The sequence below is a fragment of the Halichoerus grypus genome, chromosome 11 (assembly GCF_964656455.1).
Source record: "Halichoerus grypus chromosome 11, mHalGry1.hap1.1, whole genome shotgun sequence".
Classification (NCBI taxonomy): Eukaryota; Metazoa; Chordata; class Mammalia; order Carnivora; family Phocidae; genus Halichoerus; species Halichoerus grypus.
In genome coordinates, this window is record NC_135722.1 from 8,954,209 (window position 1) to 8,977,676 (window position 23,468).

The 23,468-nt window shown below is 49.2% G+C and overlaps 2 protein-coding genes and 1 long non-coding RNA gene across 7 annotated transcripts; 1 reads left to right on the forward strand and 2 right to left on the reverse strand.

Moving 5' to 3' along the window:
* Nucleotides 1-5,486: 5,486 nt before the first annotated feature.
* On the reverse strand, nt 5,487-9,095 carry POLR2G (RNA polymerase II subunit G). The gene is made up of 8 exons (XM_036122180.2): nt 8,947-9,095; nt 8,704-8,813; nt 7,108-7,267; nt 6,499-6,549; nt 6,329-6,394; nt 6,162-6,233; nt 5,930-5,963; nt 5,487-5,710 (listed from the first exon to the last, which is right to left on the reverse strand). Exons 1-8 carry the CDS (start codon nt 8,956-8,958, stop codon nt 5,697-5,699), a joined length of 519 nt encoding a protein of 172 aa, XP_035978073.1. The 5' UTR covers nt 8,959-9,095; the 3' UTR covers nt 5,487-5,696.
* Nucleotides 9,096-16,992: 7,897 nt separating this feature from the next.
* LOC144379410 (uncharacterized) lies at nt 16,993-19,667 on the reverse strand. 3 transcript variants are annotated; one of them, XR_013442306.1, is made up of 3 exons: nt 19,554-19,667; nt 18,582-18,666; nt 16,993-18,404 (listed from the first exon to the last, which is right to left on the reverse strand). It is a non-coding gene; the product is annotated as an uncharacterized LOC144379410 (long non-coding RNA). The 3 variants fall into 3 exon arrangements; XR_013442305.1 differs by lacking the exon at nt 19,554-19,667 and adding an exon at nt 19,017-19,459 and having other exon boundaries at nt 18,582-18,663; XR_013442304.1 differs by lacking the exon at nt 19,554-19,667 and adding an exon at nt 18,972-19,459 and having other exon boundaries at nt 18,582-18,663.
* Nucleotides 19,404-21,776, forward strand: ZBTB3 (zinc finger and BTB domain containing 3). 3 transcript variants are annotated; one of them, XM_036122184.2, is made up of 2 exons: nt 19,404-19,443; nt 19,895-21,776. In XM_036122184.2, exon 2 carries the CDS (start codon nt 19,946-19,948, stop codon nt 21,497-21,499), a length of 1,554 nt encoding a protein of 517 aa, XP_035978077.2. In that variant the 5' UTR covers nt 19,404-19,443; nt 19,895-19,945; the 3' UTR covers nt 21,500-21,776. The 3 variants fall into 3 exon arrangements, with proteins under 3 accessions (XP_035978077.2, XP_035978076.2, XP_035978079.2); XM_036122183.2 differs by lacking the exon at nt 19,404-19,443 and adding an exon at nt 19,456-19,549; XM_036122186.2 differs by lacking the exon at nt 19,404-19,443 and adding an exon at nt 19,482-19,615.
* Nucleotides 21,777-23,468: the final 1,692 nt, after the last annotated feature.

Sequence of the window (23,468 nt, forward strand, 5' to 3'; positions counted from 1 at the left end):
TACGCGACTGCAGCGAAGCTTTATTTTTTATTTTTATTTTTTTTAAACACTTTATTCAGTAGAGACAGAGAGAGAGAGAGAGAGAGGCAGAGGGAGAAGCAGGCTCCCAAGGAGCAGGGAGCCCGATGCGGGACTCGATCCCAGGACCCTGGGATCATTACCTGAGCGGAAGGCAGACGCTTAACCATCTGAGCCACCCAGGCGCCCCTGCAGCGAAACTTTCAACTTTGATGTCTAATCAGAGTTTTCTTTGCCCGCTTGGTGGGGCTCAGCTTACCTCTCCAGCATCACCTGCACTTCTCTTTTCCGCCGGATGGATGGAGCTCCTAGTGGGTATTCTCTTCGGACAGAAGGGTCTTCCCACTGGCCCAAACTCACGTGCAAGCTGCAGACTCCAGGGCCCTGCTCATTCTGACACCCTACCTCCTATCTTTCTCATTCCTGTTCAGTAAGCGAAATATAACCCCTCACCTGCCTTGCAGACTTCCTTGACCATTTTACGTGCACACACTTTCCCGAACTTGGGCAGTTCTCAATTCAGAACCAAGTGGATTTAGTGAGTTGAGGACAGTATTTGGAGTCAGACCAACCTGGGTTCAAATTCTGCCACCGGTTTGGAGCAAGTTACCTAACCACATTTTCACCCAACTACAAAATGAGGTAATAATACCCACCTCACGGGATTCTGTAGATTAAATGAGATAATGTCCGTGAAAGCCCTTGGCAGAGTTGTGGTTGAACCTTCTTTCACACAACAAGAGGCAGGCAGTGAATTAATTCCTTTATGTTCATCCAAGATGAGGTAGTTTGCAATGGGCTATTCATTATAGAAAGGAGTATTCCGCGGGGGAGCGTGAATGTACACATACTCGCCCTTCCTCCCTCTCAGGGTTAGATGCTGCTGCCTCTAGAAAAGAAGATCCTCCCAGGCCAGAGCTGGGAAAGCCAGATGGATGTGGCTGGGTTGTCATGGCAACACCACCTAAGGAGACTATGACCCTGCTGAGTCTCTTCCAGTTCTATTCAGAATGAGATTCGGAGTAGTTTTTAGTACTGTGCTTGAACACTGGAGTGTCAGCCCGCCTCTGCATGAAGGGAAGGGGTGGGGGCTCCTCCAAGGTCCTGAGTCTGAGGTCAGCTTAGCAAGATCTGGGCTGCTGTCAGATCTCCTTGCTGAGGTGTTATTAGTCTGGACAGCCATTGGCAACCTTGGAAGCAGGAGACAACAGGGGAAGGCCCTGGGGCCTGTGCAATACAGTGAAACCGAATTCAAGCTATCTGGGGCCCATCTGCTCCCAACCTCGGGTGGAGGCAGGGGCCAAGGAAAACAGTAGTGAGACCCACATGGCCACAGATAAAAGTGGTCCCACTCACTCCCCAGCCACCTAGTGCCAGGCAAAAAGAGCTAATGATGGCTTTGGAGCCAGATGGACAGTTTAAAAACAAAACAAAAGCTCTACCACTCACGAGCTGTGTGACTTTAGGCATTCTAATTCAGGTGTCTAACCTGTTTTATCAACTGTCAAGTGGGATAACAGAACCTACTGATTGTTGTGAACAATCCAGTACCGTGTGTAAAAGATTTAGCATTAGCAGGCAGATAGTCCTGTTACCTGTGACCTTTGTAAGAGGCCGTAACTTTCAGTTACAAACCATCTCCAGGCCATCCGTACTTGATCCCTTCCCCCCACAGCGCCTCTCCTCTTAGTGGGTGCCACACCGCACATCCTCACCACCACCCACGTCCTCATGTTCCACGAGCTGCTTCCGTTCATCAGTTGTTTCCTTTCTAGGCCTGGTGTTACTTCCAGGTTATCCCACACACAATCTACAGATGAGTGGTTCCACCTGAGAACTTGGGAGGAATTTTGCTCGCAGTGACACACATGGTGTTTACAGCTTAGGCGGAAGTCCCTACAACCCGGGTGATTGACTCAGAGTACGACCAAGTGGTAGCACAACTATAATGTGGTTTTCGTGGGGAAAATTCATTGCAAATCCAGCCCAGAAACTGTTCCCGATTCAACAAACTTGGAAAACCTGGCCCAGTGCCACGAGCCGGAGATTAAAAAAATGAAAGGGATGCGTGTGAATCTACAATTATCTCAATAAAATAACAAACTTTACATAATGAAAAATGAGGGGCGCCTGGCAGGCTCAGTCCGTAGAGCAGGCGACTCTTGATCTCCGGGTCATTGAGTTCAAGCCCCACGGTGGGCGTAGAGATTACTTAAAAGAGGTTAGGGGCGCCTGGGTGGCACAATCAGTTAAGCGTCCCACTCTTGGTGTCAGCTCAGGTTGTGATCTCAGGGTCATGAGATGGGGCCCTGCGTCAGGTTCTGCGCTCAGTGAGCTGTCTGCTGAGATTCTCTCCCTCTGCCCCTCCCACTCATGCTCTCTCTCTAAAATAAATAAATTAGTCTTAAAAAAAAAAGAGAGAGAGAGAGGGCACCTGGGTGGCTCAGCAGGTTAAGCGTCTGCCTTCGGCTCAGGTCATGATCCCAGGGAACTGGGTTCGAGCCCTGCATCAGGCTCCCCACTCAGTGGGAAACCTGCTTCTCCCTCTTCCTCTGCCTGCTTCTCCCCATTTGTGCTCCCTGTCAAATAAATAAATAAAAATCTTTTATTTATTTCACATAGAGCAAGAGAGAGACAGAGACAGAGACAGAGAGACAGAGAGCAGGAACACAAGCAGGGGGAGCGGCAGGCAGGGGAGAAGCAGGCTCCCTGCTAAGCAAGGAGCCCGATGTGGGGCTCAATCCCAGAACCCTGGGATCATGACCTGAGCCAAAGGCAGACGCTTAACCGACTGAGCCACCCAGATGCCCCAAATAAATAAAAATCTTTAAAAAAAGAAAGAAAAGGGTTAAAAAAAGAAATGGGAGACAGTAACAAAACCACATTTTTTTTTTTTAAAGATTTTATTTATTTATTTGAGAGAGAATGAGAGAGAGCAAGCACATGAGAGGGGGGAGGGTCAGAGGGAGAAGCAGACTCCCCGCCGAGCAGGGAGCCCGATGCAGGACTCGATCCAGGGACTCCAGGATCATGACCTGAGCCGAAGGCAGTCGCTTAACCAACTGAGCCACCCAGGCGCCCCAAAACCACATTTTGTGACACACTGTTAAGGTATGAATGGAAAAGCCTCGATCTATCTGTCCAGGAGTGGTGAAGGCAAGGAGAAGGAAACCACATTCAAGTGCCATTTTCTTACCATGTTCCAGCCACTATTCTGGATGCTTCATATCAGGGTCTCTGGACTTTGGCATGATTGACATTTGGGACCAGAAAGTTCTTTTTTTTTATTATTATGCAATTTGAACTTTATAGGTCTGTTTCCAGTTTTGGAAAGTTTATCTTTTGGCAGCAGAAGCCTCTTTATTCAAATGAGAATGTATCCAGAACTGCATCATATCGAAGCCGGGCAGGAGTGAGGCCGTGTGGGAAGCTGGCTCAGGGGCTGGGTCTGCAGTCCTGCCCGCTAGGGCGCTCAGCTGGTGGCTGGGCTGGGGGAGCCTGGGGGTGGGGAACCGGCGGGGGGGGGGGGAGAGAGAGAGAGGAGGGAGGGGGCGAGTGGAGGGAGGCCGCTCTGGGTCCTTGTCCTGGGGGGAGTTGCGACACAGACTGGGGCCCAGCGCCCTAGGCCCCTCTTGGCCACACGGGACATTGGTGGTGCTTCCTTGGGGTGCAAGACAAAGGCTTAGGATCTGTTCAGACATTTATCGAGCACGCACCTGGGCTTGGCCTGGGCTGGGAGCTGAGCTCCCAGGTGGTGGAGAAGATGGAAACACTGAGGGAGTTCAGTCCTCTGGGGAAGCACAGGGTGCTGGGGGCGCCCAGGTGCGCAGTTGGGGCTTCAGGAAGGTTTCCTGGAGGCAGCAAATGCTTGGGCAGAGCTAGGAACAGTTAGTAAGGGTGAACCTGGCCAAAAAAAAAAAAGGCTGGAAGGGCGTTCCAGGCAGAGGGAACAGCATGGATAAGGCACATAAGGCACATTTTGCTTGCCACAAACAGTCCATGTGTAGGTGGGGCCCTAAAGCAGCGTGGACTCACAGGAGGGGAAATGGAAAGGTAGGAATGAGACAGGAGGGAGTTGGGCCTGAGTGCTGCACTGGGGTAGCAAGTCTTCATCGCCCTCTGGGTCCCCGAAGCCCCATCCCTTCCTCCACAGGTCCTGGCGGCCGGCATTGAGGCAAACTTACCAGATAATTCTTTGTTGGGGGGTGGGGGGTGCACCGTCCTATACATTGTAGGATGTTTAGCAGCATCCCTGGCCTCTACTCACTAGAAGGCAATACCATCCACAGTTGTCACAACCCAAAAACGTCATTGCCAAATGTCCCCTGGGGGCAAAAATCACCCCAGCTGATAATCACTGCTTTATATGCATTATATCACAATCATCACAATTAACAGTTGAAGGCCTATCATGGGCCAGACTCTATGCAAGCCACTTGCACGTGTGAGCTCACACTAGCAGCAACCATCCAAAGAGGGTTGTATGGTGACACCTGGGTGGCTCAGTCAGTTAAGTGTCTGCCTTGGGCTCAGGTCATGATCCCAGGGTCCTGGGATCAAGTCCCGAATCAGGCTCCTTGCTCAGCGGGGAGCCTGTTTCTCCCTCTACCTGCCGCTCCTCCTGCTTGTGCTTTCTCTCTCTGACAAATAAATAAAAATAAAGTCTTCAAAGAGGGTTGTATGCCCATTTCATAATGAGAAAACATAAGGTCACCCAGCTAGGACTGAAACCCAGTTCTGCTTCAACCCAAATACCACGCTTTCTACAACACAGCTCTGCTGAAAAAGGAGGAAGAGGAGGAGGAGGGGGAGGAGGAGGAGGAGAATTATTGACTGAGACTTGCTAGATTAGCAGGCAACAAGCAGACAGGCTGGGAGAGGGCATTCCAAGGCAGACAAACTATATTACAAAAGCAGAGTGTGAGCATACTGTGGGGGAGGGAAGCATGTTTGTTTAGTCTTATGTTCATTTCTTGGATTTTGGCCGTGTCACCCTAAGGACATTTTGAGGCTGCTCACATTTTCAGTTCAGCTTAGGGACTGATTAGCACATAAAGGCTTCTGTTGTTTGTGGAGCATCCTAGGAAGGGCTACGTTGGGATGCCATAGTCTGGGTCATTACGATCCTCGTTTCCCTCTCCCTACCCAACCATCTTGTCTCCCCTCATGCCCAGCTATACCCTTGGTTATGTTTAAGGGTGAGGGAAGGGCGAATACTCTGAAAATAGATTGGGACTCGGAATGGCTCTAAAGGCAGAATCATTTGCTGGAAGCCAAAGACCTAACATTGGTGCCTTCCCTTCAACGAGGTCAACTTTAGCCCTCTGCAGAAGGGTTTAGTCAGATCCCCTGGGTCGCTGAGGCCACTTGAGGCATCAGGCCACCAAAAGAGAGGCTAGCAAGCAAAGGGCCTCCAGCCTTTTCTAAGAAAGAGTTGTTCTTACCAAAGAAAGAAGGTAACACTTCCATGAGAAAAAGGACCTTTTATGGTTAGAATGCACAGTCAAAAGTCTGGGGGGGGGGGGCTGCTAAGCAGCAAGAAGAATCAGATGTTCTTCTGGGGACAAGGAACCTTCTTTGCCTCCCTACAGCAGCCAGACTGGGCCTCTGGACAACATGAGGAGCGTGACCATCACATCTCCTAGATAAGGACCAAACAGAGCAGGGGGCCCCGGCACTCAGCTCACAAGCCCTGCAGGAAACAGGAAAAGCACATCAGTTAGGCTCAGAGCTTGGGGCAGCCATCCCCAGGCATTCCCCATCCCATGAAGCACATGTCCTGGATCTTCCAAGCAAACAGTCATGAGAGTTTTCTTCATCTGCGACTTGGCCATTAAGTCCCACATCCGCCCCCTGCCTCCACACACCCCTTCTCCAGGTAACAACCCTGGATGCATGATCAGGCACTCACCCAAGTAATCGTCCATCAGAGAGCCAATAGCAAACTGCAGGAGGGAAAGTAGAAAGGAAATAAAGCCTGAGCAAGCACAGAACTAGCCTCTAACCCCTAGCCCCAGGCCTTCTGCCCACCCATCCCCTCCTCCTGGCAGAAGAGCACAAAATCCCCAGGAACCCTGGGTGGTAAGAAATCAACAGCTCCCAGCTCTGCCTGGTACAGGCAGGAAGGCAGGCAAGAGACTCACAATGTCATTCTTGTCCACACGAGTCCCCACAATCTTCAAGCGGATCTCATCGTCCTGCTGAATCACAATGTCCTGGGGAAGAGGGAACAGGATACTCAGATAGCCCCCAAGCCAAAAATCCCTTGGAGGGCTCATTCTTCCTCCCTCTCACGGTCTTCCTCACTCACCTCGTCCATTGTCTTGTAGCACGGTGGGTTGGAGTTGGGGTCAAACTCCATCTCTGATGGGATGGACTGAAAGGAAAGCAAGACTGGGTCAGCGCTTTACATGGGTGCTTCCAGAGATGGTCATGACTGGCGCCTCTCCTCCTTAGCACCCCCGGCACACCCAGACTTACATGTCGAGAGATGAAGCAGGACATAGGTCCAATTTCTGTGAAGAGCCCAACCTAGGAGGACAATGAATAACTTTGCTTTGTCTTTTATCCCCCAACTCCTTTAAGCTTCCCAACTTCATCTGATTCCCAAAAATATTCTTCATGTTTTGAAACCACTCTGAGTCGGATCATTTGCTTTCATGTCTCTCTTCTGCCAAGATTTCATTTTAAGTGAAGCAAACTCAGTGCAATCAAGGGCCAAGGCTTGGGACCTGTCCATCCACAATTTGAACACCTGTTGATCACATGACCTTGGCCAGTAGACTTAACTTCTCCAAGCGTAAGCTTCTATAAAAAGGGATGAAAAGCACCCACCTCAGTCGTCATGAGGTTTTGCACCACACCGGGCCCACAGTAAGTACTCAACGAATGGAGGCTGCTATTGCTGACTACTCACACTGACTTCCATGACCCGGAGGGAGGCAGCTCAGGTGACTGTACCATTTGACAGGTGAGGAAACTCAAGTACAAAGCGACTTAGCCAAGGACACAGAGTTAGCAAGAGCAGGCGGGACCCAGCCCCCATCTTCTGAGCAGCCACCCAACTGCCTCCGCTACGTATGGTCTCACCTTGTTGACTTGAGTGACGACAGCATCCACGACCTCCCCTTTAAAGGGCCGGAAAACAATGGCCTTGTACTTAACCGGATAAAGGACAAAGCCTCGGCCTGGCTGGATCACACCAGCACCAATATTGTCAATGGTGGTGACAGCAATTACAAAGCCATACCTGTAAAGAGGATGGGGAAAAGAAAGGCACTGTGTGGGGCGCCTGGGGGGCTCAGTCGGTTAAGCATCTGCCTTCGGCTCAGGTCATGATCCCAGGGTCCTGGGATCGAGTCCCGCATCGGGCTCCCTGCTCTGTGGGGAACTTGCTTCTCCCTCTCCTCCCCACTTGTGCTCTCTATCTCACTATCTTTGTCTCTCTCTCTCAAATAAATAAAATCTAAAAAAAAAAATTTTAAAAAAAAGAAAGAAAAGCAATGTGTGGGCAAGAGCCTCTAAAACCATATGCAACAAGACAGTGAGCATGGGGATTAGGGGAGAGCACCACCCCTGCCCCCAGAACTTAATGCCTGAGAGAAGACAGGACACCAATCAGTATCTATAATGCCAAACGCTGCCCTCATAATTTCACAATAAATGTCCAAGGAGGCTGCAGTCCTTGAGCCAAGAGACCTCAATCTTGGGCATGCCTCAGAATCACCTAAGAGGAACTTACTAAAACACAGATTCCCAGGTCTGTCCCCAGTCTTGATTCTGTCGGGATGAGATGAGGCTCAGGAACTTGCATGTGCCTTTTTTTTTTTTTAATTTATTTATTTGACAGAGAGAGACACAGCGAGAGAGGGAACACAAGCAGGGGGAGCGGGAGAGGGAGAAGCAGGCTTCCCGCCGAGCAGAGAACCTGACGTGGGGCTCGAACCCAGGACCCTGGGATCATGACCTGAGCCGAAGGCAGACGCTTAACGACTGAGCCACCCAGGTGCCCCTAAGATTTTATTTTTTATTTATTTGAGAGCATGAGCAGGGGTAGGAGGAGAGGGAGAAACAGACTCCCCATTGAGCATGGAGCCCCACGTGCAGCTAAATTCCAGGACCCTGAGATCAGGACCTGAGCCGAGGTCAGACACCTGACCTACTGAGCCACCCAGGCGCCCCTGCCTGTGCTTATTCGGATGTGGGAGGCCCATGTACTCCATAGCCCCGGGCTCATCCCAGCTCATTCACATCACCATGTGAGAGGCCGTTGTGTGCAGAGCCCAGAGATGTGCCATGCCAGTCATGTGGGATGGAAAAAACCAGAAGAATAACAGGGAGAACAGACACAGGAACAATGATTAGGCTGTGAGCCCCACGAGAGCTGGCCTCATTCTATCTCGTTCCCTGCATTGTTCCCAGGGCCCAACACAGAACCTGGCACACAGCAGGAACTTTAGAAATGTTTGCGGAGTAAATGAATGACCAATCTCTGCTGAAGTAAAGCAGTCTTGCGATCCAGCTTTGCCGAGGGCGCCACGGGAACCCAAAGCAGGAAGCAAGTGACTGCGGGGGGTGCCTGAGAAGGTGGGAGGGTTCCCCAGGGTAGGTGGCAGGTCCTTGCGGGATGAGTAGGAGTTGGGGAGAGGCTGCAAGCATCGGCGCCTCGAAGCGCGCGGCACTCACTTGCCGGTGCAGGTCCCCTCCACCTCGGTGAAGAGCTTCTGCTTTACGGTGTTGAGCAGGTTGGGGCCGAAGTAGCGCGGGTGCAGCAGGATCTCGTGCTCCAGGGAGATCTGCGGGGAAAGTGGGGTGGAGACCAAGCAAGACGCGGGAGGGACACGGGGCCAAGAGCAACTCCTCGTCCCGGCGCCCCGCTTCGCTCCTCCTCTCAACCCTGCCCTCGCCGCCACCCCGTGCTCCGCTTACGTGATAGAACATCTTCCCAGCAGGGACGCGACAGCACCGGAACCCAGACGAGCCTCGGCAGCCGGGCCTCCGGCCAAACCGGAAACACGCACAGCCTTCCCAACCCTGCTTCCGGGCCTGCCCCAGCGAAGTGGGCGGGACTGTGCGCCCTCCGTAGACCCAATTGGGCATCGCTGTCATGGGCGGGAAATCCGTGAGCCCCGCCCACTTGTGCCACGCCCACCAGTGGGTCCAACCTCCAGACTCTTAACAGTGCCAGGGCTAGAATGGATGCTCAATAAATAAGTAGTTTTTAAAAATTTTTATTTGTTTATTTATCAGAGAGAGAGAGCACAAGCATGGGGAGCGGCAGGCAGAGGGAGAAGTAGGCTCCCTGCTGAGCAAGGAGCCCTATGTAGGACTCGATCCCAGTACCCTGGGATCATGACCTGAGCCGAAGGCAGACGCTTAACCAACTGAGCCACCCAGGCATCCCAAATAAGTACTTTTAAATGGAATTAATTAGCTAATGAAAGACAACAGGAATAAAGCGCTTTAGCAGAGTGCATTCGTATAGCAAATATTTGAGGACTGCTTTCACATAGCTAAGCATAGGAAGTAGCTGTCTTTTTCCAGCAACCCCACCAGGCAAGCTTTACCAATGAGGGCCCAGGCTCAGAGGGTTGAGGTCACTTGAGGATCACTCAAGGGCGGGATTCAAATTCACGCTGTCTGACCCCAAGACTCTTGCATATTTGGGCATTCCAGATTTTCATGCAGGATTCGTTCAACAAACATGGAATACCCCACTCCTTGCCCCCAGGTAGTTAGGAGATGAAGCAGCCAAAATCAGAGCCCAGAAGGCAGCACTCCCTCCCTGTGTGAGACACCAGGTCACTGCACTCCTTCCTGGTCCCCCTTTCCACTCCCCTCCAACACACACACCAGGGGCTTAGAGAACTGATGAGCCTTTGTCTGTTCCTTCAACTCTGCCCACTTTTTTGTAGACAGTCCCTTTATTAAACTCACCTCAATTAACCAGAGTGAGCATACAGTCTGTTCCCTGCTGAGACCCTGACTGATAAAAGGGTGGTACAGAAAGAGGCAGAAATCATGAGACACAGACCCATGAGAAAGGCTTAGCAAGGGCAGCGGGTTCTAGAGCCAGGACAATACTGTGGCCTTGAGCAAACTCCCAGTTGCCTAAGTTTTTTTATGTTGTAAATAAAAGAGCCTGACCCACCCTCCTTCAAGAACAGAGACATCTGCTTCCTCAGAGCAGTCACACACCAGTTGCCATTGACACTGCCCATTTCCTAGAATGTCTGAGCCCACCAGTCTCCCACTCAGACTCCATGGGGATCCCCTTTGGAGAATCAGGCAAGGAAGCAGATGAATGGGCCCCAGCAGTCCTTAACTTCTCTTCTTTTCCAGCCAGCCTCCCCTCAAAGGCAACTTTTGTTTTGTTTTGCTTTTTATTTAAATCTAATTAATTAACATATAGTGTATTATTGGTTTCAAGAGGTAGAGGTCAGTGACTCATCAGTGTTATATAACACCCAGTACTCATTACATCACGTGCCCTCCTTAATGCCTGTCACCCAATAGCCCCATCCCCCCACCCATCTCGCCTTCAGCAACCCTCAGTTTCCTAGAGTTAAGAGTCTCTTTTGGTTTGTCTCCCTGACTGATTTTGTCTTGTTTTATTTTTTCCTCTCTTCCCCTATGATCTTCTGTTTTGTTTCTTGAATTGCACATATGAGTGATATAATTATCTTTTTCTGGTTGACTTATTTCGCTTAGCATAATACCCTCTAATTCCATCTACATCGTGTTGCAATGGCAAGATTTCATTTTCTGATGGCTGAGTAGTATTCCATTGTGTATATATACACCACATCTTCTTTATCCATTCATCTGTCAATGGACATCTGGGCTCTCTCCATAGTTTGGCTATTATGGACCCCTCAAAGGCAAACTTAAGGACAGTGGGGTGCTGGAACCAACTACAAGAGCCTTTTTTTTTTTTTTTTTTTGGTGGGCAGCAAAACAAGGTTTATTGAGCTATAGCAAAGTGATAGTACAAAGTTTCCAAGGAGGGAGGGGACCCAAAGGGGTTGCCACCGGAATTTCTAAGTCTAGGGGTTTTTATGGGCTTTGTTGGCGGGCTGTTTTCATCTGATGAACCCTCCCTGAGCCTGTCATCCAATCGGGTTTTTGTCACCTATCATATGGGAAAGGGTGGAGGGCTCCTTCCAGGGTGGTGTAAAAGGGTGTTTTAAGGGTGGTTTCCTCTTAGGGCGTGGGGGGGGGGGGGTTGTCCCACCTGCCTTTCTTCCAATTATCCTTCATCATTCCCCCCTCTGAAGAGGTAACCCTAACTGCTCTTAGGGAAAAAGGGCGACGACCGACCATAGCTACTTCCTGCTGGTCAGGGACGTGGATGGGGTGGCAGTCAGGGTTCCTCTCATCCAGATCTATCAAGGGGTCCCCTGGTTTGACCTTCTGGAAAATATGAAAAGGGTTAGGCCATTTAGGAGGCAAGGCCCAGTGCACAATGAAAGACTGAGTACAGCCAGGGGTCCCGCGAGAGATAGAGGATGTCTTCGTGAACTCTCCACATACTGTGAGAAGGCAGGCAAAAGGAAAAAGACTTATCTGTGTCTTGTCACTTCAAGACTAGCTTGAGTCCTCTCTGGGTTCACAGAGGGATTTTGGTTCCTTGTTGTTAGGCCCCATTGGGGACCAGGGTTTGACCAGGGTTTGACTCTGGAATGGTGGATCCAGGCTTCACTTTGACTGCTGGTAGAGTTGCTAAAATCCTGGTATATGGGCCTTCCCAGACCAGGTCTAACAAGCACTTGGTCCCCAGGGTGAAATGGGAGAGATTGGTTAATTTGGGGCTGGGAGTTAGGAAGCTCCTTGTAAGAGGGATGAAATGATTAAAGGCCAAAACCTCGGATACTCCCTTATCACTTCTGAGCCTTTTTTTTTTTTTTTTAAGAGAGAGAGAGTGCACGTGTTTGGTAAGTAGTAGGGGTGGGGGGGACACAGAGGGAGAGGGAGAGAGAGTCCTAAGCAGGTTCCACTCCCAGACCAGAGCCCAAGGTGAGGCTCAATCCCACAACCCTGAGATCACAACTGGAGCTGAAATCAAGAGTCAGACGCTTATGGGGCGCCTGGGTGGCTCAGATGGTTAAGCATCTGCCTTTAGTTCGGTCATGGTCTCCAGATCCTGGGATCGAGCCCCATGTCGGGGTCCCAGCTCAGCGAGGAGTCTTCTCCCTCTTCCTCATGCCTCTCCCCCTGCTTGTGATCTCTCTGCCTCTCTCTCTCTCTCTCAAATGAGTAAATAAAATCTTAAAAAAAAAAAAAAAGTCAGATGCTTAACCGACTGAGCCATCCAGGTGCCCCTTAATTTAATTTTATTTTAGGGTTTTTTTTTTAAGACTTTTATTTATTTATTTGACAGAGAGAGAGGGAGAGAGAGAGAGAACACAAGCAGAGGGAGCAGCCGGGAGAGTGGGAGAGGGAGAAGCAGGCTTCCTGCTGACTGGTGAGCCCGATGCGGGGCTCGATCCCAGGACCCCGGGATCATGACCTGAGCCGAAGGCAGACACTTAATGACTGAGCCACCCAGGTGTCCCTAATTTTAAATAATTTCTACACCCGAGTGGGGCTTGACATTACAACCCCAAGATTGAGTTGCATGCTCTACCGACTGAGCCAGCCAATTGCCCCTAGCCAGTTGTATTTCAGAAATTTTACAAGCCAGCTGTTAAATACAGCCTCTATCAAACATTTAATGCTGTCTATTATTATAACTTACAATTAAATTAATTATACTAAAAAAAAAAAAGGCAGGGGTGCCTGGGTGGCGCAGTTGGTTAAACGTCCACCTCTTGCTTTCATTTAGCTCAGGTCGTGATCTCAGGGTTGTGAGATCGAGCCCCCTGTCGGGCTCCCGCTTAGTATGGAGTCGGCTTGAGATTCTCTCTCCCTCTCCCTCTGTCCCTCCTGTTCATGCTCTCTCTCTCTCATAAATAAACAAATATTTAAAAATATATATAAACTTAAAAAACAAAGGCAGAGGTGAGGTAGTTTTTTGCTTTTTGCTTTTTTTGGAATGTTGGTGAGGTTGGTGGGGTCCGGTGCTGATGGCCAGGAAAGAATTTTTGAGTCATCTTTGGTGCAAAAAAGGTGGTTTTATTAAAGCACCGGGACAGGACCCCTGGGCAGAAAGAGCTGCTGTGGATGGGGCCCCACTGCTCCCTGCTGCCCGGGGATTGTGAGGAACAACAGATTATATACCTTGGGGTTGGGGGGGACATAAAGATAAGGGAAATTCTAAAAGGAATTTCATATGCTAAAGAAGACTCAGGATCCTGGAGGAATGTTATAATCTGCCTTTTCAAGTATTTGTCAATGGGCTGCCGGTTATAAGGATGTTTAATTTTATCTACATTTCCTTCGGTCTTTCCCACATCAGAGGTATAGACGAAACAAGTTTGGCGATACATTTGTAATTGTTGAAGCCGGGTGATGGGTAATAATGGTTTCTTATATGTTTCCTTCTACTTTTGTGTGTTTGACATTGTTCATAATAAAAAGTTAGAAAAAAACCCCACAAAGGTAATTGTGATATTGTGATTTATAATAAGAAATATATATTTGGTCTTCTCTGTTCTTGGCACAGAGCTCCTAAAACCCTCAGAATTTCCTAAGTGATAACGGTGTTAAAGGTGTCTTGATATTCATAACAAACCCCTTTCAAACCTGAGTTTATGTTAATGAGGTGACATTTGAAAATCACCTAATAATAGGGACTGGTTGCTGGGAGAACCAACCTCAAGATTGGAGGGTTGGATCTTTCGGTCTCAACCTCCTGACCTCCAGGGTAGGGAGAGGGCTGGAGGTTGAATCCTTGACCTTTGGCCAACGATTTCATCAATTGTGTGTGTGTAATGAAGCCTCCATAAAACCCGAAAAGGATGGGGTTCAGAGAGCCTCTAGGTTGGTGAATACCTTGGAGATACTGGGAGAGTAGCACTGTAAGAGAGAGCATAGAAGTTCCATACCCTTTTCCCATACTTTGCCCTATGCATCTCTTCACCTAGCTATTCCTGAGTTATATATCCTTTTATAATAAACCAGTAATCTAGTAAGTGAAATGTCTTTGTGTTCCATGAACCACTCTAGCAAATTAACTAAACCCAAGAAGGAGTCTTTGGAACTTCCAATCTATAGCCAGTAGGTGAGAAGCACAGGGACAACCCGGACTTTCAATTGGCATCTAAAAGGGGAGCATTCTTATAGGACCGAGCCCTTAACCTGTGGAACCCAACATCTCCAGGGAGATGGTTTCAGAATTGAATTGTAGAACACTCAGCTGGAAAAAGAAGAAGAATGTAGCAGGAGGGGAAGAATGAAGGGGGTGAAATCGGAGGGGGAGAAGAACCATGAGAGACGATGGACTCTGAAAAACAAACTGAGGGTTCTAGAGGGGAGGGGGTTGGGAGGATGGGTTAGCCTGGTGATGGGTATTGAGGAGGGCACGTTCTGCATGGAGCACTGGGTGTTATGCACAAACAATGAATCATGGAACACTATATCTAAAACTAATGATGTAATGTATGGGGATTAACATAACAATAAAAAATTTAAAAAAAAAAGAACATTCAGCTGGTGTCTGAGAATTACTTGATGTGTGTGTGTGTGTTGCGGGGGGGGGGGACAGACACTGTAATTAGAGTCAGAATTATTATTATTATTATTTTTAAAGATTTTATTTATTTGACAGAGAGAGACACAGCGAGAGAGGGAACCCAAGCAGGGAGAGTGGGAGAGGGAGAAGCAGGCTTCCCGCGGAGCAGGGAGCCCGATGCGGGGCTCGATCCCAGGGCCCTGGGATCCTGACCTGAGCCAAAGGCAGACGCTTAACAACTGAGCCACCCAGGCGCCCCTAGAATCAGAATTATTAATAGATACTTATTACTCATCACTTCCTGGGGTGCCTGGCTGGTTCAGGTGGTAGAGCATATGATTCTTGATTTGGGGGTTGTGAGTTCAAGCCCCATGTTGGGTAGAGAGATTTCTTAAAAGAGTAAAATAAAATCTTAAAAGAAACCCTCATCTCTTCCTAGTCATTTTACCACAGTTTACTATTATCGATGCTCTTGAGTTCATTTACACCTATTGTGCCTGTGTGGTATGGTAAAATATTATAATTGCATATGCAGGGATAAGAATTCCAGTTGCTCTAATATCCTCACCAGCACTTTGTATTGTCAGCAGGGTTTGTTTATTTAGCTATTCTAGTAAATGTGTAGTAGTATCTCATTGTGGTTTTAATTTTCACTTCCCTAATGACTAATGATGTTGAACATCTTTTTATGTGCTTATTTGCCAAGAGTGATGTATTCAAAACTCAAGTCTAATTATGTCTCTCCTTTTTGGAACCCAGTGGCTTCCCAGGGTAAAAGAGGGCTTTGGCTGCCTCCATTTTGACCTCAAACTTTCTAGTTGGGTTCTTCATTACAGCTTGTCTCTTGGCTCATGCAGAAGACCCTGAGGGCAAAGCATCCCTTGATGGAAACCAAACTATCCCCTCAAGCAACAAGGACTGTCCTGAGCCAGCAAAACCCCACTGATGATTGCCTGCAAGACAGTGATCCATTTGAACTTCTCCGCCTACCTGCACGTACCCACCTACCTTTGCCCTGCATTTTCCTTATATGAACGTGGGAGTATCAGCACTTTGGAGACAGCCTTTGAGACGCTAATCCACTGTCTTCCCCAGTGTTGGCTTCCCTGAAATAAACTCCTTTTTTGTTTCACCACCACTTGTTTCTCTGCCTTTGGATTTTGTCAGCAAAGACTGGCTGAACCTGGTCTGTCTCTGAGCTCCCCAGGCATCGGTTGGCCATGACAAATTTTCCCCAAGCCCTGATCCCCTTGCTTCCAAAGCTTCAGGATCAGAGAGAGACCAGCTAAGATAGAAGAGAAAACAGCAATGGCTACCAATCAGCTGTACTAAGATTTGGCATACAGAGAAAGTCCATTGGAGGATTCAGTTAATTTTTGCTATCTCTTTTTAGAGAGGAGCCCTTGTGATGTCTGTCACCTGTTTCCTAAAGACAAACAGAAGCAGCTGATCCTGCTGGAGGGCAATCTCTGAGCAAAATCATCCATCTCAGCTGCCCCTCTTCCGGGTTCTGGGCTCCTCCCTCTGTGCCTTCAGTTCTTCCAACAGTAGGATGACCAAGTCTAAATCCTCTGGCCATTGGTACAACAACAACCTTGAAAACCACCTGCCGACACTCTAGGAAGATAGATCTACAGAATGGTTAGGGGTATGGTTTTGAAGATAGACTGAAATTCAATCTCAGCTCTGCCTTTTATTAGCTGTGTGACCTTGGCCAAGTTACTTAATGTAGCTGAAGGTGTCATTTCTGTCTAAGAAAGAAGAAAGGCTATTATGGAATTAGAGATTATATCTTTAGCACACTGTTAGCACTTGACAAATGCTAAATAAATGGTAGATGTTTATCTGACTTCTATTAATACACAGACACAGAAGCAAAGCTTTTCAAGCTTTTTTCTTGGGGGAAAGTTGCTACTATGGGTATGAAATTTCTTTTGGTATTTATTAATTTATTTATTTACTAAGATTTTATTTTTAAGTAACTTCTACACCCAATGTGGGAAATTTAAAGCTAAAACAAGAAATTTCAGGGGTGTCTGGCTGGCTCAGTCAGTAGAGCATGTGACTCTTGATCTCAAGGTCATGAGTTTAAGCCTTACCACGTTGGGCATAGAGTTACTTAAAAAAAAAAAAATTGGGGGGGCACCTGGGTGGCTCAGTCATTAAGCGTCTGCCTTTGGCTCAGGTCATGATCCCAGGGTCCTGGGATCAAGCCCCATATCGGGCTCCCTGCTCAGCCGGAAGCCTGCTTCTCCCTCTCCCACTCCCCCTGCTTGTATTCCCTCCCTCGCTGTGCCTCTCTCTGTCCAATAAATAAATAAAATCTTTAAAAAAAAATTTTTTTTTTAATCTAGGTCCAGTAGGCATGGCAATACTGAAGTGTGGCATGCATTCAGTCTCTGTGCCCAAACTCTGACTCACCTTCATTCTGATCTCTTCTGAACCTGTAGAAACAGGATTGCTTCACCTTCCTAAACAGCCTATGTTACCACTCCAGCAGCCCTCTACTGTGCAGGGGGTAATCTCTCTAGTCCCTTGGTTTTAAATATACCATCTATATGCTGATGATACTCCCAACATGTATCTCCAACCCCAACATTCCCCTTGATCTTCAGGCTCACAAGTCTAACTGGCTAAGAGGAAGCTCTACTTAAAGGTCAGAAGCAGAACTCTCGATTTCCCATTGCCCCCTCTAGGAAAATGGTTCTATCAGCCACACCACTGCTCATGCAAAAATTTGGGCCACCTTTGACTCTTTTTTTTTTCTTGTCCCTAATTTCCTACCCTCGTTTTAGCAAAATTCTGTTGACCCAGCATTTCTCTCCAGCTACATCCACCACTACCTTTGTCAAGGCACCATCATCTCCTATGGGACCATACCCACACCCTCCTCCCTGCTCCCACTTTGATCCCCTGTGGTCCCTTCTCCACTGAGTAGGCAGGATAAGCCTCTAAGAACTAGAATCATATCAGAACATTCCTCTGCTTAAAACCCATCAATGGCTTCCCATTACACTAAGAATAAAATACAAAGACCTCACCATAACCAATGAAATTCCATGAACTCATACCTGTGTGAGGCATTTTCTTCACATAAGCAAGACAACATCTCATAATAGCTTGAAAAAAGCAGATGTGAGAATCCATCTGTCTTCTATTAAGCCAGACATTAAAGGAATTTGGGAAAATATAAAACAATGCCACTAATTATCACTATATTTTTTTTGTTTTGAAAATATAGTTATTTTTCAAAAAATGAAATGTTGCTTACATTAATTTTAATTTCTATGCAATACTGTGTGGCTTGGAAGATATCTTGAAAAGATGGGATCTCAAGCTGAGTCCAGTATGGCCCACACAGCTCAAGTACAAGGATGAAAGTTTGATGAATGTCCCTAATTCTGGTTAGGTCTCATTGGAGGGCTTGGCTGCAGAACAAAGTGAAGATACTTAGTACTGTGGGTGATGGGGCAAGTAGGGGTGAAGGGCACTGAGCTACCCCTGTGATAATCCTGTCAACACATTGCCCTGGTCAGGGAAGAGGCAGGTATCACTGACTCCCAACTCATACCCCTTCCTCTGCTGGTTGCGTAGGTACCCTCAAAAGATTTATTCAGGCAGCGGCTGGGTGGCTCAGTCGTTGGGCGTCTGCCTTCGGCTCAGGTCATGATCCCAGAGTCCTGGGATCGAGCCCCAATCGGGCTCTCTCCTCCGCAGGAAGCCTGCTTCTCCCTCTTCCACTCCCCCTACTTGTGTTCCGGCTCTCCCTATCTCTCTGTCAAATAAATAAATAAAATCTTCAAAAAACTACTATCTTTCTAAAAAAGAAATAGTAACTTTAAAAAGAAAAAAGATTTATTCAGAAGTAACCACACTAAAAAAAAGAAACAAAAAACCCCCAAAAACCCAACAAACAAACAAACAAAACACCCAAAACAAAAAAACACGCTACCGTGCTCTTGGGGCTCAGTCGGTGGAGTGTATGACTCTTGATCTCTGGGTCGTGAGTTCAGGCCCCATGTTGGGCATCGAGCCTACTTAAAAAGAAAAAGAAAAAGAAGAAGAAGTAACCATGCTCTTTATTCTCCTCTTCTCCTGTGCTGGTAAATTTTAGGGCCTTGTGCCCTCTCCCTCCCTTCCTTCCATCGGCACCTCCCAGGCCGCTCCAGACACAGAAAAGGGCACTCTAATCTCTTCATTGTAAAATTGACTACAGGGATCAGGCTAAGGACGGTATGATCAGGTATAAGGACACCACCATTTCTGAGCCCGGAGTCTAGAGCGATCAGACTGGGGTAGTGAAGCAAAAGGGCATCTTGACATTTTTGAGGGAGGAAGGGACCTTCAGGAGACACCTGCAGTTCAGAGAGGCATAGCTATTGCCCACCGTTATGTTGGAGCCGGGCCGCCTGGGCACCACACCAGTTTGTGGGTTCTCCCTTTCCCAGTCGCCCTGAGCACAACACCCTGCAGGGTGTCGGGCCTCGCGCCCCGCCCAGAGGACTTCGTGCTCATCTCCTTGGAGCCGGTGCCCGCCCTCCTACCGCCGCAGGTAGATGGAGAAGCTCAGCCAATCAAGAGGTCTCTGGGGCAAAGAAGGAGGGACGAGGAGGAAAAGTTTAGGACAGGAGCGCCAACCAATCCTGCGCCTAGCTGCCGGAGCAACCGCCACCAGCACCCAGTTGCAGACGCCGCTCAGAAGGTGGGGGATGGTTCATGGACAGCGAGCCAATCCGTGCCGAGGGGAGGCCAATTTGAGCCAATTAAAACGGAGAAGGTGGGAAGGGGCGGAGTTCGCCGGTGGTTGTTCGCTGGTGGGTGAGGGATCTGCTTTCTCTGCTAGTTCCCACCCTAGGACTTCTTAGCCCCTGGAATGCGAGAGGGAGAGGCTCAGGGGAGTTCCTGGAGTGGGGCGTAGAGGTACCTTCCGGAAAGGCCTGGAAGCAAAAGAGACTCCTAGTTGGAGGAGCTGCTGGAAAACACCGGGTGGGATTTGAGGAAGCGGAGGCTGGTTAGGGGGCGGGGCTTCCGGGGCGTGTCCTTTGCGAAGCGGGGGCGGGGCCTGCTGCGGAGGTTGTGCCGAGGGGGCGGGGCTAAAAGGAAACCACTGGGTGTGACCTAGGAGAAAGAAGGGTAGTAATTTAAGCGGGCGTTTTGGGGTCAGGACGGTGTTGCCAGAGGCTTTGGGTGGCAGGTGATAGCTCAGGCTGAGGTGAAGGTTGCTGGGGAGGTTACCTGCCCTAACCTACTGTCCTCTCTTCCCAGGGAGCCTCTGGTGGGGACCTTCGTAGGGTCCTTTTCCCTTCGTGGGGTGCTATGGAGTTCCCAGAACACAGCCAGCAGCTGCTGCAGAGCCTCCGAGAGCAGCGGTCCCAGGGTTTCCTTTGTGACTGCACCGTGATGGTGGGTAGCACCCAGTTCTTGGCCCATCGGGCTGTGCTGGCCTCCTGCAGCCCATTCTTCCAGCTTTTCTACAAAGAGCGAGAACTGGACAAGAGGGATCTGGTGTGCATCCACAATGAGATTGTCACGGCCCCAGCCTTTGGGCTGCTTCTGGACTTCATGTATGCTGGCCAGCTGGTCCTGAGGGGGGATACCCCTGTGGAGGATGTGCTGGCTGCTGCCAGCTACTTGCACATGAATGACATTGTTAAAGTGTGTAAGCGGCGGCTGCAGGCCCGGGCCCTGGCAGAGGCAGACAGTACCAAGAAGGAGGAGGAAACCAGCTCACAGCCCCCTAGTTTGGAGTTTTTGTCCACTTCCCGTGGCGCCCAGCCTTCGTTGGCATCTGCCGAGACATCAGGCAATTGGGGCAAAGGGGAATGGAAGGGCCCTGCAGCTCCCTCTCCAACTGTCTGTCCTCCAGATGAGCCACCAATGCCTGGGGGGGCTGACACTACACAGCCCGGCATGGAGGTCGAGGCACCACATCTACGGGCACCTCCTCCTCTAGTGACTGATGTCTCCCTTGCCAGCCCCAGTAGCTCCACAGAGACCATTCCTGCAAACTACTTCTCTCCGGGCCTTCCAGCAGTTTCGGTGGAGCCGCTGGCTCCCCTTGATGTGGGTACTGAGAGTCTGAGGATGGTGGAACCAAGGGCTGCTGGGGGACCACTGCAAGGCTTCTATCCTCCAGCTCCAGCAGCAGCCCCAGTCCCAGCCCCAGTTCCATCACAGGCTCCAGCACCAGTGGAAGCTGAGCTGGTCCAGGTGAAAGTAGAAGCTATTGTGATTTCTGATGAGGAGCCCGATGTGTCCGAGGAACAGCCTCAGGGGCCTGAGGGACTATTCCCGCCCGGAGGGGCAATGTATGGTGGACAGCCCCCTCAGCCAGAGGCTTTTGAGGAGCCAAGAGCAGCAGGACTGGAGGAGGTGGGGCCAAGTGAGCACTTCCTGCCCCCAGATCCTCACCTACCCTACCATTTGCTGCCAGGTCCAGGGCAGTATCCTCGAGGACTGGTGACATCGCCCCTGCCTGCGCCCCCAGCCCTGCATGAGCCACTTTACCTGCCTTCCGAATATGAAGCAACCCCGGGAAGCTTTGGGGTTTTTACTGAGGATGTGCCCACTTGCAAGACATGTGGGAAGACCTTCTCATGTTCTTACACACTAAGGCGACACGCCACGGTGCACACGCGCGAGCGCCCCTACGAGTGTCGCTATTGTCTGCGCAGCTACACGCAGTCGGGGGACTTGTACCGACATATCCGCAAGGCTCACAATGAGGACCTGGCCAAACGCAGCAAACCGGACCCAGAGGCCGGCCCCCTCCTAGGAGTGCAGCCCCTCCACGGCTCCCCTACAGCAGACAAACAGAACAACACTGGTGGAGGGCCACCCAAAGATTTTGTACTGGGCCCCAAAAACTGACATCTACAGGAGCATCATAAGCTGATGCTAGGCCTGCTCTTGCCATCGTTAGGGGGCAGCAGAGACTGGAAGCTTCTCCTTTTCCCTGCTGGGGGAGCAGAATGAACCTCCTGCCCAGGCTGAAGATTGCCACCGGTTTTTCTTTACCCAGCCAGACAGCAGGACTTTCTGGGGCAGTGCATCTCAGTCAGCTCCTCTCCAAGGGCACTGGGAATTTTTCTGAGCTGTAATCGCTTCCCGCCCTGCCTTCTGGACCATAAAGCTAGCAGTGAAAGTATCTCTTTGAACTGGTGTTGGCTGGTTTATTCCACAAATGTGCATGCCTCCTGATTCTTTCATACCTCTCCTGCAGATCTTTTAGGAAGCTGACATCTGTACCTGGGGTAGGGTTCGGGGTCAGGTTGCTTTTGAGGCAGAGGGCAACATGGATTTGGCTTAGGAGAAGTGGACTGATTAGGGAATTGTACTCAGTGATGGTTTATCATTATAGCTGAGCTCCTGTGTCCTGGGCTGTACTGAGGACTTCATAAAAATCCTCAATTCTCAACAACTTTATGAGGTATTAGCACCCCCCCCTCCCCTTTTTCCACAGGCAAGGAAATGTGAGACTCAGAAATCAAGTTAACCTATTCAAGGTCACAGGGCGAGTTAAGGGGCAAGCCAGAATTTGAATCATGGCTTCAAACACCATGCCCACTGTGCTGGGTTAGAACATTGTTGAGGAGAGTTAACTAAGAACCAGAAGTTTTCTCTTTCGTCCTTGTGAGGGTTTGGCTTTGCTCCCTTCCCCTTCGCCTCTACTTCCAGTGTAGAAAGTCTTTGGCTGACTCTTTCAATAACAGACACTGTATCGATGACTTGAAATTTTTGCCTGTGTGTCCTAATAGGAATTGAGGTCTCCAAAGAAGAGGAACCCAAACGCAGAAAACATGAAACTCCGGGGTGGTGGGTTGGTGGGGGAGGGGAAGGGCCTGTGGTATGGAAAAGATGGGTGCTTGGGAAAAACTAAAGCGAGGAACTCCAGATGAGAGAATCTTATAGTTCCTCTAGTCCAACTCCCTCACCTGAAAAGCATGAGGACAGCCTCGAGAAGTCAGATTACTCCGTTGTAGTCACCCAGATGGTTACTGGCAGTACATACAGCAGAGAAATGGGAGTCTCGGGTGTTGAGGCGGCTTCTGGGAGCTCTGGGAATGTAACAGAAGGGGCCTGCCCTTCTGTTCTCTGTGTGAACAGTGGTGCCATAGGGTAAGAGGGCTCCCGAAAAACCCTTCTCAATTCTGCACATAAGGAACCGAGTGCAAAAAAGGCAGGAAGGAAAATTTAGGAAAAGATGAAAATGAGTCAATTTTCTGAATTTTCTTTCTCTCTTTTTGGATTTGTCTGTCCTATTCAGAACCGTGAGCTCTTGCCAGCAAGCTACTCTTTCTGAGTTAGAGGAAGGAGGACCGAACATCAGAGGTTTGGCCAAAGGAAGCTCCTTATCTGGAGCATTGAGGGAAGCAAACCATTGATGCTTAACATTTTCACAGCTGAATGAATTATATGCCTTTCACTTTCCTTGTGTTGGAATAACCTTTTAGTTTGTCTTTCAAATGGCTAATTTTATTTGTGCAAATATATATTTCTACCTTAACTCCTTGGCGTCAGTAACAAGGCAAGATTTACATACACAAGATAAGTTATTCTAGCTGAGTGGTGCACCTTTTCCAAAGTCTTTCCTAGAGTAAATATCAAAGCAAAATGCCTAAAAACAATCAGTTGCCTTTAAAAGGGTAAATTTTGGGCACCTGGGTGGCTCAGTCAGTTAAGCATCTGCCTTCGGCTCAGGTCATGATGCCAGGGTCCTGAGATCGAGCCCTCCTTCGGGCTCCCCGCTCAGTGGGAAGTCGGCTTCTCCCTCTGCCCCTCTCCTTGTGTTCTTGTGCGCACGCTCTCTCAAATAAAATTTTTAAATAAAAGGGTAAAT